At 40.5% G+C, this 15,822-nt stretch overlaps 2 protein-coding genes across 4 annotated transcripts in view; both read right to left on the bottom strand.

Annotated features, from left to right (window-relative positions):
* Positions 1-385: 385 nt before the first annotated feature.
* ABHD10 (abhydrolase domain containing 10, depalmitoylase) lies at positions 386-8,842 on the bottom strand. The gene is made up of 5 exons (XM_074153317.1): positions 8,667-8,842; positions 4,935-5,118; positions 4,053-4,164; positions 3,003-3,140; positions 386-1,914 (listed from the first exon to the last, which is right to left on the bottom strand). The coding sequence occupies exons 1-5, from the start codon at positions 8,773-8,775 to the stop codon at positions 1,573-1,575; spliced, it is 885 nt and encodes a 294-aa protein (XP_074009418.1). The 5' UTR covers positions 8,776-8,842; the 3' UTR covers positions 386-1,572.
* A 2,321-nt stretch (positions 8,843-11,163) lies between these two features.
* Positions 11,164-15,822, bottom strand: part of PHLDB2 (pleckstrin homology like domain family B member 2) — a 68,289-nt gene continuing 63,630 nt past the window's right edge. For all 3 annotated transcript variants that reach the window (XM_074159407.1, XM_074159416.1, XM_074159425.1), the window contains 2 exons: positions 13,838-13,923; positions 11,164-13,083 (listed from right to left, as the gene is read on the bottom strand). In XM_074159407.1, coding sequence (XP_074015508.1) covers positions 12,943-13,083; positions 13,838-13,923 — 227 coding nt within the window. In that variant the 3' untranslated portion in view covers positions 11,164-12,942. The remainder of the gene's footprint in view (positions 13,084-13,837; positions 13,924-15,822) is intronic.

The raw sequence follows: 15,822 nt of genomic DNA, 5'->3' as shown, positions 1-15,822 counted from the left end.
AAACAGAGATACTTGGAAACAAGATTTCACAGAATACTGCAATTCCTCAAACAAGCGTCCTGAGCTAGATTAACTGAGTTAGGGAATTGGTACACTTGAATTAAAGTTTGCACCTAAACTAGAGCCATCTGTTTTACTCTTATACTAGAATTCAAATTTTTTTTTTACTTATTTTTTGCAGTATTGAAACCTAAATAAAACTGTACTTCACAGGAACTCATCTGAAATTCAGGTTTTTGTTTTGTTGTTGGTTTTGGTTTTTTTAGTTGTGTTCTTTCTCAATTAAAAAACACTATCTCAGCAAAGCTCTATACAACGTACTTCTACTAACAACATACTTCTACTCACAACGCTAACACTGAAAAATGACAAACTCTGTAGAAATATGTTACCCCAGGAGCTTTATTCTTTTAAGGCAGCAATAGTGATTCTATTTACTATTTAAAATAATAAAGCCAGAAACTACTATATACTTTTGACTGATGTTTCATAATTAGGCCAGCCTGAACTAATTCCAGCCTCTCACCTAAGTTCCTCCCTCTTTCAAGTGTATGAATGGCACCATATTTTTGGACAAAAAACAGGTAATAGTCGTACTTGCAATTAAATCCATTTACTATCAAATTCTATGAATTTATGTTACAAGAATTATCCAACTACCAAGTTTCATTTACAAATTTTCAGGCTTGCACTCGTGCACCTCAAATTCCTATCTTCGGAAGACACTGTTCCTAGTAATCTACAGTTCTCAAGTCACAGAAAAGAGGCAGCGATGCCCTGTGGTGCTGTACTCCCCACTTTAAAGAAGCTACTATAAAAGAGTCACTGTATTGATGCAGTTTTAGTTTACACAAAGATTATATATTGTTCCCTTAATAGTAGACCCACAAATCAACTATTACAAAAAGACAGCCTGGAGGACACAAGCCCTACTGATAAGCATTGATAAATGACCTCTATCTGCACTTTGAGGCCCTGCGTTCCTAGAAGTAAACTTCTTCCTTCTGTAGTACCCCAGGCACACCATCAGGGTGTGCCTTCCACTTTTCAATTTTAACAGTACTTGAGACCAATACAATTTATCCGAAATATGTTTATTATGCTTCATGTTATTCACTATTTCTAGTAACAACTTCAGTATACACTCAAGTTGTATTTTGGTTCGCACAGATGGTTTCAGATATAAGATACAAGAATGTTACAGCAAAAGGGAAATAGTGAAAAAGGTGTCAAAGATGTGTGAAATTAAGGTTTTACTGTACATGCCAATAGTAACAAAAATGAACCAACATTTTTCAGTACAAAAGTGTAGGAAGCTTGCAAAAAAAGGTTTAAGTGGTGAAGGAGAGGTTCCAAACCCAACAGCAGTGCTCCTCTGCATTTTGGACTCTCTGTGCAAATGCAGCATTAATAAAATACCTGTATTTATGAAACAGAGGTAAGGGAACAGCAGAAAAGCTCAGTTCCTACTGTGATAGTCACAGGCCTGGCATCATCTTGTTAAGAACAGGGTTTCAGCTACTCATGGAAAAGAGTCAGGTATAGAGTTCATGCACTTAGCTAATCTGCAGCTTATACTACTGTTGCCAACTTGTCAATTAAATCATCAACGGTATTCACAAGAAGTTTTGTATCCTCCTTCTCACTCATCCGATGTTGGCCAGTTTTGCGGAGGATAACATCCACATCTTCGCTCAAAACACGATCAGCGACTTGCATAGAGATCTGCCAAGGGATATCACTATCCTTCATGCCATGAATAAGTCGTATGGGACATGTTATAGGAATAGGACTATTTAGCACACAGTGATTTTCTGCTTCTCTGATAAAATCATATGTCACGGAGTAATATCCTTCCTCATTATACTTTGTTGGAAACTTCCATTCACCTTTTTCTTCTATTTCTTTTTGTGCCTATAAAAAATGAGAGCACAGAATAGACAAGATATAGATGTTACACGTTCTTTAGAGTGCCTCAACTTATTTCTGTTCTAAATGCAGTACAACTTCCACAGGTATAAAATTTCACTTTGTTAATTTTTATTAGCAGAGAAGGCATATTCCTGTTCACCTTCCAGCATCTGAGAAGACAAAGTCCCTACCATGTCACAAAAGCTACTCCGCACATCTCTCCTGCAAATTAATCTAGTTAGGAATCACCAATGAAATCAAGTTTCTTAGTCAGAATCTATCAGAAAGAAAAAGATGTATAGCAACCACGGACCAAAGTCTCTTTGGTTTCAATCAGTTCACCGAACCTCAAACAAGGAGAATCCTAGGAAAAATGAATTTTCCAACGACCAATCTTTTCAGCCTTTGCCACAACAGCTGTGTCTAAATACTGCATTTCCAGAATCTTACCTTAGTCTTAAGTGGTAATACTGACACTATGAAATGCCTTAGGAAAAGAAAAAAGATCAGGAAAATATTTTAATTATTCTCAAGTATCAGTTATTTATTGTCATATATATTTGTCACATTGTAACACCTGGTTTACTTTCCTGAAGACTGGACATTGTCACCACCAAGGAAGCAACTCAGAAAGAGATTTCCCAGCACCTAAATCTTTGTCTTTACAAACACGCTAATCTGAAGAATTCCCTTTCTACACACACAACCTGCGTTGGACTCAACTCATCCGATGTCATCTCAATTACTTTAGCAGCTACTTCTCCATCCCTGGAAGCACAAGGATCCAATTTGAATGCAAATATAAGATATCCAACACTGAAATCTAGTGGCCTGCTGAACAGCAGGGATCTGACTTTATGTCCTATATGACACAGTAATACAAACACATTCTAGGTCGTGCTCACACTAACTGCATACTAGACGCACAGCATTTTGCAGACTTTTGTCTGTAAAATGTAAATTTTCAGCTTACCTCCACCACACAGAAAACTTAGCAAAAGACTTGCAGGAAAAGTACAGTTTGAAGAACAGAATTTCTTAAATGCTTGATAGATTTTTAGATTGCACAAAGGCCAACCATAAACATTTACCTCAATGGGAAGCTTCTTAAAAGTTGTTACCAGATGGTCTGCTGCTACAGCTACTCCAACTAGAGCAGCTACTTTATCCGGGCGTGCTATCGCAGCGTGAAGCATCAGCCATCCACCCATGCTGGAACCCACGAGAATCTGAAAAACAGAAAATGAGAGATTATTTTTACAGGAAGCTGCTAATATTTTTTTCTTCTTAAAAAAAAAAAAAAAAAAATACCAATTTTCAGTTTGTTTAACTACTTAAACCTTGGGCATAATCCTGCTGTCCTTACCCAGGCAGAACTGCTGTCACCTCCGGTGGAAATTTTGCCTGAGTAAGCACCACAGGATCTGGCATTTTATTATTCTTTTTGTTTGGCATGGCTGGTTATTGCTGTCTGAGACTGAAACACTGTAAACGAAATGAGAGTTAAAACAATTCAGTATCACATACATACTTCATGTCTCCTTCTTAAAATAAATGCACATGGTAAAGGCTCAGTGCAGTGAAAGAAGTCAAAACCAATTCATAATACAAAATTGTTTTAAACACAATGCTAGGTATTCCCAGATCGCAGATTTCAGGTTTCTCACAGTCATTTCTAAAGTAACTGGAGAAGTCAAATGCTGCTTCTCCTGGGGGTTTTTAAAGCTATTTTATCATATAGAGTATCTTAACTTGTAACATTCCTGCATATCTGGGACAGTGACACACTTTTTGATGATGAGGGCTGTACTGCACTGGAACAGTTTCCTGTCCCCTGTCGGGTGGAAACTCCACCATGAGGCTTTCTCAGACTCCCTAGGATGACGGCCCTGCTCTGAGCAGGAGGCTCTAATAAACAATCTCCAGGAGGTCCTGCCAAACCTTGTTTCCATGATTTTGTGATCTACCTGCTTGCAAAGGAGGTTTTACAAGTAAGTCCCCCCAAATGATTCAGCTTGCAAGTGAGCAGGTGTCAGTTGTTAAACAGAAGCTACTGTTGACCAGAGCTATTATGGCATATTTTTGATTAATGTTCTACCTCGAAGACAAAAAGCATTCTATGTTTAAAAATAAAATATAACCTGTGGTCCATCTGTAAGTTCATCCAGTATAGACAGAACATCTTTTCTCCACTTTCCAATTGTACATTCCTCAAATTTACCACCTGAGCTTCCACATCCTGTATAATCAAATCTGAAAAAGTAAATATCAAAATGAAAATCAGAGTACTGTCTACAGCAACGTTAAACAGTACCGTTTAATCAAAATAAACAGGACAAGATACTGCAGTGATTATTTTCTTACTTGGTGCTGCATATCACTAGCACCAGAAATCAGATGAAAAGAGGTTTAAACAGAAGATATGCAACTAAATGATGCAGCATGCTCTTATCATTTGATATAACAATATCCAAATTTACCCAGATATTTCTCAAAGAATTTCCCTTATAGACAAAAAAACCTCAAATAGTTTAATTTTAAAACTATTTTTAAAATGTACAAACTCTCTTTCAAACACTATACCCAAATTCGAAGACTTATGAAACTCAGCATTCAACCTAGTCTGTCAAAAGAGAGTATCACCAAGGATACGCATATTCTTCTAAAACCACAGAAGACACTAACTTAATAAGATTTGGCAGTTAATAAGCATGGTTATAGTGGTAACTTAAAAAATTCAAACTCCAGGTCTCTTCTTTTACATTTTTGTGCCTATAGCCTTAATGTAACACATAGCACTGGCTAGACTACAGCAATTTATCAGAGAACTTTCTGAATTACTTTCAGAATACATTCTCCTGATTCACCTCAGTCTCGCTACAGATAGAAACACTACGTTTGAAATGGAAGACACTTAGCCTGTGAACAGCACAGCAGGCATTCCAATCCAAACACCAAAGTTTACCCTTTCCCCAACCCATGATACTAGTTTCATATTCTCAACAACAATGCTTGGAATGTACCTGACGAAGGCATGACCTAGAGAGTTGCAGAAATCTTCAAGGGCAGTTGCCTTCTGACCATTCATATTTGAATTAAAGCCTGGAAGGAAAATAACCCCTGGATTCCTGCCTTTTAGTTTATGATAAGCAAGATTTGGTCGATCTGGTCGAGTAAGAAAGCTGACTGAAGATTTCAGCCTGCAAACTAATAAAAAGAGCTGTTTAGTACAATCATCATGACAACCTCGGCAGAAATACTAGTATTTTATAAAACTAGAATTCAGGAACTATGGGCATATTTTGTGAAAATAAGATACTTTGGCTCAAGAGAAAAGAAAAGAAAAAAAATTATTTCCTATGTTCTTTAATGACTAACTAGTACTGATCAACCCGAAAGGGAAAGCTGATTGTGATTCATTCTCAAATCATTAAATGCCAACCATGTAAGGAGTTCACTCAGCAATTAGCCAAGTGTTTGATTGAAGACAAAAGCTAAGATTTCCTATGCTTCATTTCTCCTCATGCTTAACACTATCATGAATATACTTACTCATTTCACATGAAACAGTAAAATTTTTCATCTGTGTAGTTTAACTTTTTGGTTTTTTCCAGACTGAATTTCAAAATATATAATTTTGGGACTGAAGTACTCTGTCAATGGTAAGTTCACAAGTACATGAGATGATAAATTTTTGATTAAAATTAAAACTGAAGGACAAAAACTGCATGTGCATCAAAACCACAGATCCACAAGATCTATGAAGGAGATGTACACTGGGGAAGTTCAAAAGTGGGAACTGGGAAAGAATCTTGTGACTAACTTTTTCAATATGACAAACATAAAACATTAGTGTTGTTTAAAGCCAAATGAAATAACTGACATCTAGCCTGTTTCATCGTATCATCAACTGCTACTTCTGCTTAAGTTAAAGATTATTGCCAGGAACACGAGGGAAAGAAGTCTCACTATGCCATCTTAACATCAGTCTTTTTCTGAGATGTGAAGCACAGAAGGTAAAAAACAAAATAAAGCTACATTTTCTGTAAATACAGAGCAGTACATTAAACACATCCCATAAGAAGAAACGGAATTGACCATTTTAGAGCTACGATTTTCTTATGCATCTCCAAGAGGGACAAACATCCCATTACACGGTTTGGTGTGTTCTTGCTGGGAATGTTACATTGGTCCAGTACTCAGACTGTTCCGTTTAAACAGAATGAAATAACACTTTGCAAACATAAATATTTAAAAAAATTAAAGATCATTTAGTGCAACTTCTGTCAAAGCGATCTGCAACATATTACACGAGAGACAAGTTTTCCTGTCAGCGTAAACCTAAGATTATTTTAGTTCAAGATAACAAACCAGACACATTTGGAAAGCAAACACTAGGTTGGACTCTGCTATTCACATTAATAACCATTTAAAAAATGGAGTTGTTTCAAACAAGGAAAAAAGATTAACAAAGGAAATGCTATCTGATTAATAATTATGCTGAATCTCAACAGCTGCTACAGTATGTAACTTTAGCAGTTAATTGTACCTCTACTGTGGGTGAGGGCAAGTGATTTGTAGAGAGGTGTTATGGACACTTAATCCGTTCTATTATCCCACTAAGCAAGATAATTTGTTAAACTGAAACCTCAGTCAAGACTTGTAAGACTTTGATACTCTTCATTCTTAGATTAGAAGAAGATTGGTTCTTCGATACTGTAAATCAATAGAAGGTTACGAAAACTATGCAGCCCCAAACAATACATCAGGGCTTCATAGTGGTATAATAACTGGATAAATACTGCAAAACCAGGCCGTGACAGCATTACGCCACTTAAATGTTCTGCAGCGTTCTACATTTTCTCACCAGCAGAGAGATTACATTCAAGGGGTTTGGGGTTTTGTTTGTTCTTAAGCTTGCACGTGCATGAGGAAATGTGGATGCATAACAGATGCAGGATGCAGCCAGTATTCAGCACTTTGTCCTACAGTCTAACAGAAATTATACCATTTGAACTGTAGAGTAAAACTATTAAATCTTTCCTGAAACAATGGGACAGTTCTATAATAATCAATGCATGAATAGGATAAAAAGGGGAATAAATGCCACAGTAAAGTTTTATTTACTCAGATACATCCACATAATGGCTTTTGGTTTGTGTGTGTCTCTATCAGTAAGTCAGTCACTTCTTCATCTGCCAGTAAGAGAGGAGTAACACCAAGAAGTACTAAACTTCATAGAAAAAAAAATTAAGAGCATTTTTCTCCCCCTTAAGCCCCGATAACCATCTCTGAAGTCACTGTTTTTGCAACCTGGAGCACTCTGGAGGTGCCCTCAAACTGTTTTGACACTTTAAGTGCACCAGCAGCAATGCTAATCTCAATAATGCAAAACTCTAATGAAACCACCATAGGCAATCCAAAAGCAAGGCTCACCAGAGTCATGGTCTCAGACTTCCCTTTAGACGGACAAAACATTGATAACTGAGTAGGTACACAGTAATTTCTCCTGATTTCAGTGAAAGACCTTCGTAAAAGCAGGGAAGCACTGCTGAAGGGTGCAACGTAGTAGTTAGTAAAGCAAGTTACAGTCAGCAGGAGCTAGCTACAGGAAGAACCACAGGGACCCTTTGCCTGATGCTATGGAATTCTCTTCATATCAGAATCACTATGCAATTTTAATTGTGTTACGACCAACAGAAACTGTGATTGAGAAGAGCACTACATGTCAAAGCCAAAGAAATCCTCTGAACAACCTCGGGAACCTTCCAGCATTGCCATCTACTCACTGTCCACAGCAACAGCAAATTAACACAGCTCTGGACTCAACGTTGTCCACACCTCATTTCATGCAATTGCCTATGTTACAGGAGTAAGAAGGCCACCAGTCCCACCAGCAGGAACTGCTGCTTAGCCCAGTCTCAAAGCACCTAATGGCACACTCAATAACCAGCAAACACTCAATTATTTCAAACACACAGAAAAACCATCAAGAAAAACCCCACTGTATTCAGGTTTCATGCAGATTCAAAATGTGCACCCTCAGTGGCAAATGTTACTCACTTCTACATCAAGCAGCCTCAGATGAGGTTCATTACCTCATCAAGAAGAACAGTTGCCTGTCAAATTTAAGGCAATGAATAACAAGCCAGACAGAGTCCAGAAGAGCAAGAAGGGGCACTATGTGTTTGGGCTGGGGATCATCTCCCTCAAAAGTGAGCTTTTCAGGTGCCCGGTGAAGCCTGACGTAGGCACGTTTCACATCCAAGCAAGTGAACCGGCCCAGTTCCTCCGATTTCCAGCTCCTCAGGAAGCAGCGGCAGCAGGAGGAGTTACAGCGAACTAAACACGCGTGAGAAAGCAGCTGCTCTTGAGACACGCACAGGTCTGTGCTGTACCTGCTCTCTCCTGCCCACAGACACCGAAACACCCGCCGCAGGCTCGGCAGGGGAGAAAAGCCTGTCAGAAACCCCGTCCCTCGGAGAGCTTAACATCCCCTTTCCCCTCCAGGGGCCTTGGCCGCTCCCGACCGAGACAGGGCGCTGAAGGAGGAGGTGCCGCCTCCTGCCGCCCGCCCTGCGCTCTGCAGAGAGCAGATACCCCTTCCCACGGCCGTCACACGCGGCACATAGACCCGCCGCGGACACGTATCCTCTCCCCTCTGACACCCCCTTCTCCCGCAAGCTCTCAGGCTGGCGGGGGGGGGAGTGGCGCCAGCCTGTGTCAGCAGTGGTGCCCCGGGGCCCTTCCCTTACCCGGGAGCCCCAGGGCCGCCCTCAGCGGCGACAGCAACATCACCACGGCCGAGGCACAACGCCGGCCGCCGCCGCCTCGCACCAGCCCCCGCAGCGACGCCACCGCCATGGCGGCTGCTGCTGCCGCCGCGCGCCCCACACTGCCCCTCAGGGCGGGCGGCGGGGCGGGCGCCGCACTGCGCAGGCGCCACCGGCAGCGCCAGGGCCAAGCGCAAGCGCGGGTGCGCGTGAAACGGCGCAGGCGGGCGGGGCTGGGAGCGCGCATGCGCCGGTGGCCGTGGCGGCGGGAAAGGGGCGTAAGGGAGGAAGAGGCTGGGTCTGGTCAGCGTAATTAATGGCCTGTGCTTGTCTGTGAAGTCGGAATCAAAGCTTTGTCGATAAATACACTTAATGAGCACCTCTTCTATTCGGACAGGCTGAGAGAGTTGGGGTTGTTCAGCCTGGAGAAGAGAAGGCTCCGGGGAGACTTCATAGCGGCCTTCAGGTTACTTAAAGGGGGCTACAGGAAAGATGGGGAGGGAATCTATCATAGGACAAGAAGTAACGCTTTTAAACTGAAAGAGGGTAGATTTAGATTAGATACAGTGAAAAATTTCTTCCTAATAAGGGTGGTGAGGCACTGGAGCAGGTTGCCCAGGGAAGTTGTGGATGCCCCATCCCTGGAAGTATTAAGACCAGGCTGGACGGGGCTTTGAGCAACCTGCTTTAGTGGAGTGTGTCCCAGCATGTGGCAGGGGGGGTTGGAACTAGATGATCTTTAAGGTCACTTCCAACCCATACCATTCTATGATTTCCCTAGAAGAAACTTTATTCTGGAGATGAGAACCTCCGTGAAGGTCTCTGTACCTGACAAGGCTGGTGAGACCCCGTCTGGAAACTGCCCTGCTTCAGGTAACCTGTAGGCACATGGGGATAAACGGTTACAAAGGACACATTTTGTAATGCATGTATAATGTAACACACATAGAATCATAAAATAATGGAATTGTCTTGCTTGGAAGGGACCTTTGAGATCATCTAGTCCAACCATCAACCTAACACTGAAAAAAACATCACTAAATCATATCTCCAAGCACTATGTCAACCCATCTTTTAAATACCGCCAATGATAGTGACTCAGCCACTTCCCTAGGCAGCCCATTGCAATGCGTAATAACCCTCTCAGTGTAAAAGTTTTTCCTAATATCCACTCTGAACCTCCCCTGGTGCAACTTGAGGCCATTTCCTCTTGTCCTATCACCTGTGACTCGGGAGAAGAGACTGATGCCCACCTCTCTACAAACTCCTTTCAGGTAGTCGTAGAGTGATAAGGTCTCCCCTCAGCCTCCTTTTCTCCAGGCTAAACAATCCAAGCTCCCTCAGCCGCTCCTCACAAGATTTGTTCTCCAGACCCTCACCAGCTGTGTTGCCCTTCTCTGGACCTACTCCACCACCTCAATGTCTCTTTTCTAGTGAGGGGCCCAAAACTGGACACAGTACTCAAGGTGGGGCCTCACCAGTGCTGAGTACAGGGGTACAATCACATCCCTAGTCCTACTCACCACACTGCTCCCGATACAAGCCAGGATGCTTTTGGCCTTCTTCGCCACCTGGGCACACTGCTGGCTCATACAATTACCTGTCCCCTACAGATGGCCAGAAATGGCATTTCAGAACCCATTGTCCCTCCCTTGGCCACTTCTGCAGCAGTGTAAGGGCTTGGCCATTCCTCAGGTCTTTATGCATTGTGCCTTTTATAATAAAGGCCACACAGAAAAGAAGAAAACAACGCTAAGAGAGGTCAGTGCTTGCAAAGGTATTTTCCCAAGCAACCACCACCCCAGCCCCTGTCAGCAGCTGTATGTCAAGGGATGCAGCAGCAGTGGTTTTTAAGACACAGCCTACCTGGTCTGCAATTGCCCGAGGTCCTTCAGGGTAAGTGGGTACTTGACTCCCATGGGGGTAAGCTCAGAGGGCTTGCAGACTGACCATAAAAGATGGTGCTTACCACCACGCTTTGCATGGGGGACATCAAGACATCTTGATGTCCGCCACTACAAAACCCACTGCGCTTAGTGATGATGACAGCAAACTTAGTGAAAAAGTCATAAAACTGCATGGGCTTCTACAATGAGATAATGCTTCCTGCAGTTCAAGTCATGTCTAAGGAAATATTAGGAAAACTAGGAAAGCCTTGCACTTCAGCAACTTCTGTTTTGCAGTTAAACAAACATTGTCTATATCCAAGGCTGGTGATAAATTTTTCAAACAGGGTCATAAAAAATGAGAAAGGTATTAATATTATGTACATGCAGTAAACAGACTACACTCTTAATATCACTGCCATCTGAAAAGATTATTTTCCATAGTTCTTTTACAGGGAAACACATGGAATGGTTAGATTAAGCATTTCTAAGAAATACAAAATTGCTTGCACAACTGTATATACTATTTAAAAGACAAGCTGAAATATCTCAAGATGAAGCAGCAAGTGAATATTTAAAACAAGCATATTTTTAAAAACGTTTATTGAAATGCCTTCATTGCATCATGCAGGATACAAAAATCATTATTAGAAAACCTTTATAACCATACTTAGGAGTAAAATCAAGATACATCAGGGAAAAATAATAATTATATAAACCAAAGCAAATTATTTCTTATAGTGTTTTAAGTCATTAGATTACAAGCTATGATCTGCACAGATGATAACAATTATCTTGCCGGTCCCTTCATTCATGATTCAAGTCGAAACTGATGTTTGTCGTGCTAGAGCAACCATATCACCTGTGTATACCACAAAAAATTCAACCCGTTCATTACAGATACAGGGTTTTAGAAGTATAACAAAAATATTCTGCCAGCATACTTCTATTCTGCTTTCAGTTTTTTATTTGTTCCATCAAAAGGAAAAAAAAAAAAGGCTAATGTGCTTTCTTTTATTACACAAACCACATAGCACATAAGTTTTGATTACTGAAGTAGAACCTCTTTTAAGTCATATTATATGAGACTTTCTTGAAGTTCAGTTCAATTAAATAAGTTATGTTTTTGCAATATTACTCAAGGCCTTGAAAGTGATTTTAAGATGGGAGACCACTGCACCCTCAGTACTTTTGTTGTTTTAGGAATCTCAGTCTCTGCTACGTAAAATTTTCAGGGTTTTTTATTCATACGCTGCTTAGCGTAAACTCTTAGAACTTGCCTCTCTCTTTTTATTCTATTTGACAGCACTATTCTGTGCAGATATGCTTTTTAAAAAAAAAACAACTCTCTGGGACTGAAAACTTGATGCCAAAGAATTTAGATGGGTAGAGATTTTGATGCTGGCTTCAAAGGGACCAGCGTTTGAGAGGTTTCAATAGAGCGTTCACTTGGCAAAGAGTAAATTTAGAACTGTGCTGGGACCTTACGACATAAAAGAAAATTACTCTAGGGTCTAGAATCAGCTCCTTCTATTCAACAGGAAAGATTAAAAAAACCTCTCCTTATGAGGAAGTTAATATATGTGTTTCTGTTTCATATCCTTGTGAAAAAATGCATCTTTATGAAACTATCCTTCTCTTTTTTTTGTTGAGCTCCATAGATGCAGACTTTAAACATACCGTTGGTGTCGCTTGGTGTTTGAACACACAGAATATCGTAACAATTTAACTACATTAAAAGTCATGAAGAGTTTTGGCACTGTACCCTTACAGAAAGTTAGGTACGACTAACAATTTGAAAACATTATGATAAGGGACTTGTATAACTCTTTGGCTCTGTTGTAATACTTCACTACTAAGGCAAGAACCGTGTGTACCTTAGGGTTGCTGTTTTGTTTATATTTTTATAAAATACTTGACTAAAAGTTTTAAAAACTCACCTAATCATCTATAAATGTCAAATGCTGCATATTAAAATATATGCTTATTATACCTTTTTGTTCCATTACTAGAATTTTTGCATACTGATGAGAACGGACACATTTGTAAACTGTTTAGTGTGAGTTTATGAAGACATTCTCCGCATAAGAGAATTCGTAGAAAATTATCATTGACTCAAGATGCCGTAATTTAAATTACCTGGAGCACTAGGATTCTCTCAACAGCTTTAGCTCTTTCATTCCTATAAAGATCAACTAAAATAAGTAATAAGCCCCCCTTTTCAATGCATTTGTAAAACCATCTCATTCTGAGGTTTCAGGTGCACATCATAAGGAGGATATTTCAGAGTATGGACTGGCTTTTCAGATTTCACTACATATGGCTAACTTCATATGTTACGTTATTGCAGTATGCCCTATTGCCCTCTCTTATTATAACATGAAGTGGGTGTAGCCTTCTGCGCCTGTAACAATAACGTCCATCCATATCCTCATGGCTTCTGGCGAAGGAGCAACCATGTAGTATATCCGGTCATGTGTCTTAACACTGAAAGTGAGCAACGGGTTGGGACTCTAAAATAAAACAGAAAGAAAGGTAACAAAAGAATGAAAGCAAAGCCATTTATTGGCACCAGAAATGAAATTACTTACGGAGAAAGATAAGATGCAAAATGCTGTAGCACTGCATCCTAAATTGCAGTAGTGGAAGCAGAGATGTGTTTAAAGTGTTTGCATCCAGCGTGAACGCTTTTTATGACATATTTTCACTGGACTTACACAGTAGTACAGGGCTCCAAACGGTTGTTTCATGCCCAAATAACTAACTCCACCACTCTGTCCACTGGTCAAAACCACCTTGGCTTTCACAAATCCACCTGCCAAGGATATGTTCAGCTTGTTTACAGCTCATTTAAATTACAGATGAGAGGCAGGGGGTGCCATAAGCTGCGAGCACCAGTTAACTCCCTCCCTGTGACAGATGCATACAGCCATCCCTTGATTTACCAAAGCCGCTGCTTTCAGTGGTCTCGCCGCTGGGCTAAGGAATTCCTCGCAGCAAATCCTACTTGGCAGGTAGACACTCTTATCATAGAATGATTATCGCCGCTTTCATTAGTGTAAAAAACCAAACCAAACGAAAACAGTGCTAGTCACTGATCTGGCTTCATCTTTCTTTTCCTCCACTCGAGGGTGGTTTTTTCTTTTTTTTCCTTTTTTTTTTTTTTTTCCCCCCCTAATAATGTCAGCTCTCCCTTTGACTTTACATCAGTTACCATATTTTGGGTACTGCTATATGATACTCAGTTAAAACAATAAAAAAGTTTACCTTATATGCATTCTTTAGATGATCATAATAGACTTCTTCGATAGCTTGAAAATATATTACACCTTTTAATTTGGTTTCGTGTTTGTCTAAAATGGAAGAGAGAGAATGACTTGAGAACTGAAATGAACAGTACTTCAAGGAGCAAAAACTTAGTCTGCATTTCAAAATATGTTCAGCTGGTAAGTAACTGGACTAACACTTCTGCTTGTGAAATCCCACAGAATTCTTCAACCTTTCTTACTGGTTGGTCAGTTTCATCGATAGATGGGTTTCCTACTTTAATATGTTTCTTTTCCACCTCGTTTCCAAGAAAATAAAGCTTTTGCAATTTCCTCATCTATTTGCAAGACGCTCCCTTCGCTGAAGCGTCTAAACATTATGGCTGGCATCAGCCAACAGAAGGACTGACATCTCCAAAATACATCATTTCCATGAAAGCCAGCCAGACTTCACATAGCTCGCAGGCTAAGATCTACAGTTTGTCTTCAAAGGAAAACTGTTATAGGCAAATTTTAAATACAATTTGATAGCAAAAGCTTTACATTAGAGTATCATTTGTGCTTCTACTTATTAAAAAAAATGCTTCTTCCCATTTATAGTAATATCCCTCAGTCTCAAACTAATATTTATTACTCAAATGTGAGGTTAGCAGATTGTAGGCAAGTTTCTATGAGCTCTGACACCTGGAAAAGTCTACAGGAGATTAAAAGTTCCTGGGCACCAGCTGCAGCATAATTGCCTGTTTGCACTCTCCTACTCTGACATCCAAGGTAAAAGCCAAATTAATTAGATGCAGTTTGCCCCTGTTGTGAAAGGGACCTCCCCATTTGCTTCAGAGTGCCCGAGGTAAGAACGCCTGAATGGATGGTTACTCCAGGGAGGCTGTTAACAAGGAGTAGGTTGTTATCCAGTGGTACCATGTTTCTGGTACCAATGTCCCACTGCAGCAAAGCTGAAATACAGGGTGGGAGTATTCTCATGTAAGTTTTGTTATCTACAGTGAAGACACAGCTGACAATCTCCCATAAAAGGCACTGGAAAGAAGCAGATAATTGCAGGGGGTCAATTTCAAATTATTTTAGACATCTCTTTTCAGGGGAGACCACACACAGTCTCCTTCCGATATTACCTTGTGCCCCGCCATTAGCTAGTGAATCATTAGGGCAAGGAGGATACAGATTGTGAAGGTAACAACAGTCAAAACTATAATGTTTCACAAGAAAAAGGAACAGGGCAGATAAGCATCTACAGTACCTTCTGTTTTCCTGCAATGGAAGGGAAATTGTTAAATAATCCCAGAGGGTGTTAAGACGCATCACAACTGCATATGACGCCGAAGGGCAAACTTTCTTCCATTCCCAGTACTTTTGTATTGGGAGAATATAATGCCTTCTGACCCCAAGTTAGTATCACCCTAAAACTGAACAGTCATTTAGAACATTTGTATCAGTCCCATGAGACATTCTGCTGTCATTTTGAACACTCATAAAACTCAGTTTACGTCCTACCGGTAGCTGCAGGCAGCTTCATATGATGGCAAAAAGAAATCCCAGAAACCAAACGATCCAGCACTGGGAATCTCCCTGCCCGCCCCCGGGGGACCAGCAGAAGTAGTGAGCTATAAGATTACAACATTATAGCACACATTACGCTAAGCTAAATGCAATACTATACAAAGCATACTGTCCATGCAGTACAAGCAAACAGTGATCCCCTCTCCTTGCAAGTCCCACCTGGGGTCTTGGATACAAGAGCATTTGAGGTACCCACAAGCTCCCATCGCAACAGTCTTTGTGGAGTTCCCTGTGTGCTTCAGGTCAGAAAGTGCAGATGCTGCAGTCGCTGCACTAAATTGCCAGACTTTAGGGTGAGTTCTTTATTCAGTACACTTGCAGAACTAAAACAATATACTGGTATATTCACTTAGAATTCAATTACTCTGAATTTACAGCATCAATATTTATTTTGGAAGCCTACTATATATT

This window comes from Numenius arquata, chromosome 1, assembly GCF_964106895.1.
Source record: "Numenius arquata chromosome 1, bNumArq3.hap1.1, whole genome shotgun sequence".
Taxonomy (NCBI): domain Eukaryota; kingdom Metazoa; phylum Chordata; class Aves; order Charadriiformes; family Scolopacidae; genus Numenius; species Numenius arquata.
Note: the sequence above shows the minus strand (reverse complement) of the source record. Positions and strands in the feature narration are given on the sequence as shown.

Excerpts from the sequence above, each read along its gene's own strand:
- ABHD10 (XM_074153317.1), bottom strand. The coding sequence starts at position 8,775 with ATGGCGGTGGCGTCGCTGCGGGGGCTGGTGCGAGGCGGCGGCGGCCGG. Across the intron at positions 4,165-4,934 it reads CTAGGTCATGCCTTCGTCAG|ATTTGATTATACAGGATGTG; the intron begins GTACATTCCAAG and ends TTACTTTTTCAG. Across the intron at positions 3,141-4,052 it reads AACTTACAGATGGACCACAG|ATTCTCGTGGGTTCCAGCAT; the intron begins GTTATATTTTAT and ends TCTGTTTTTCAG.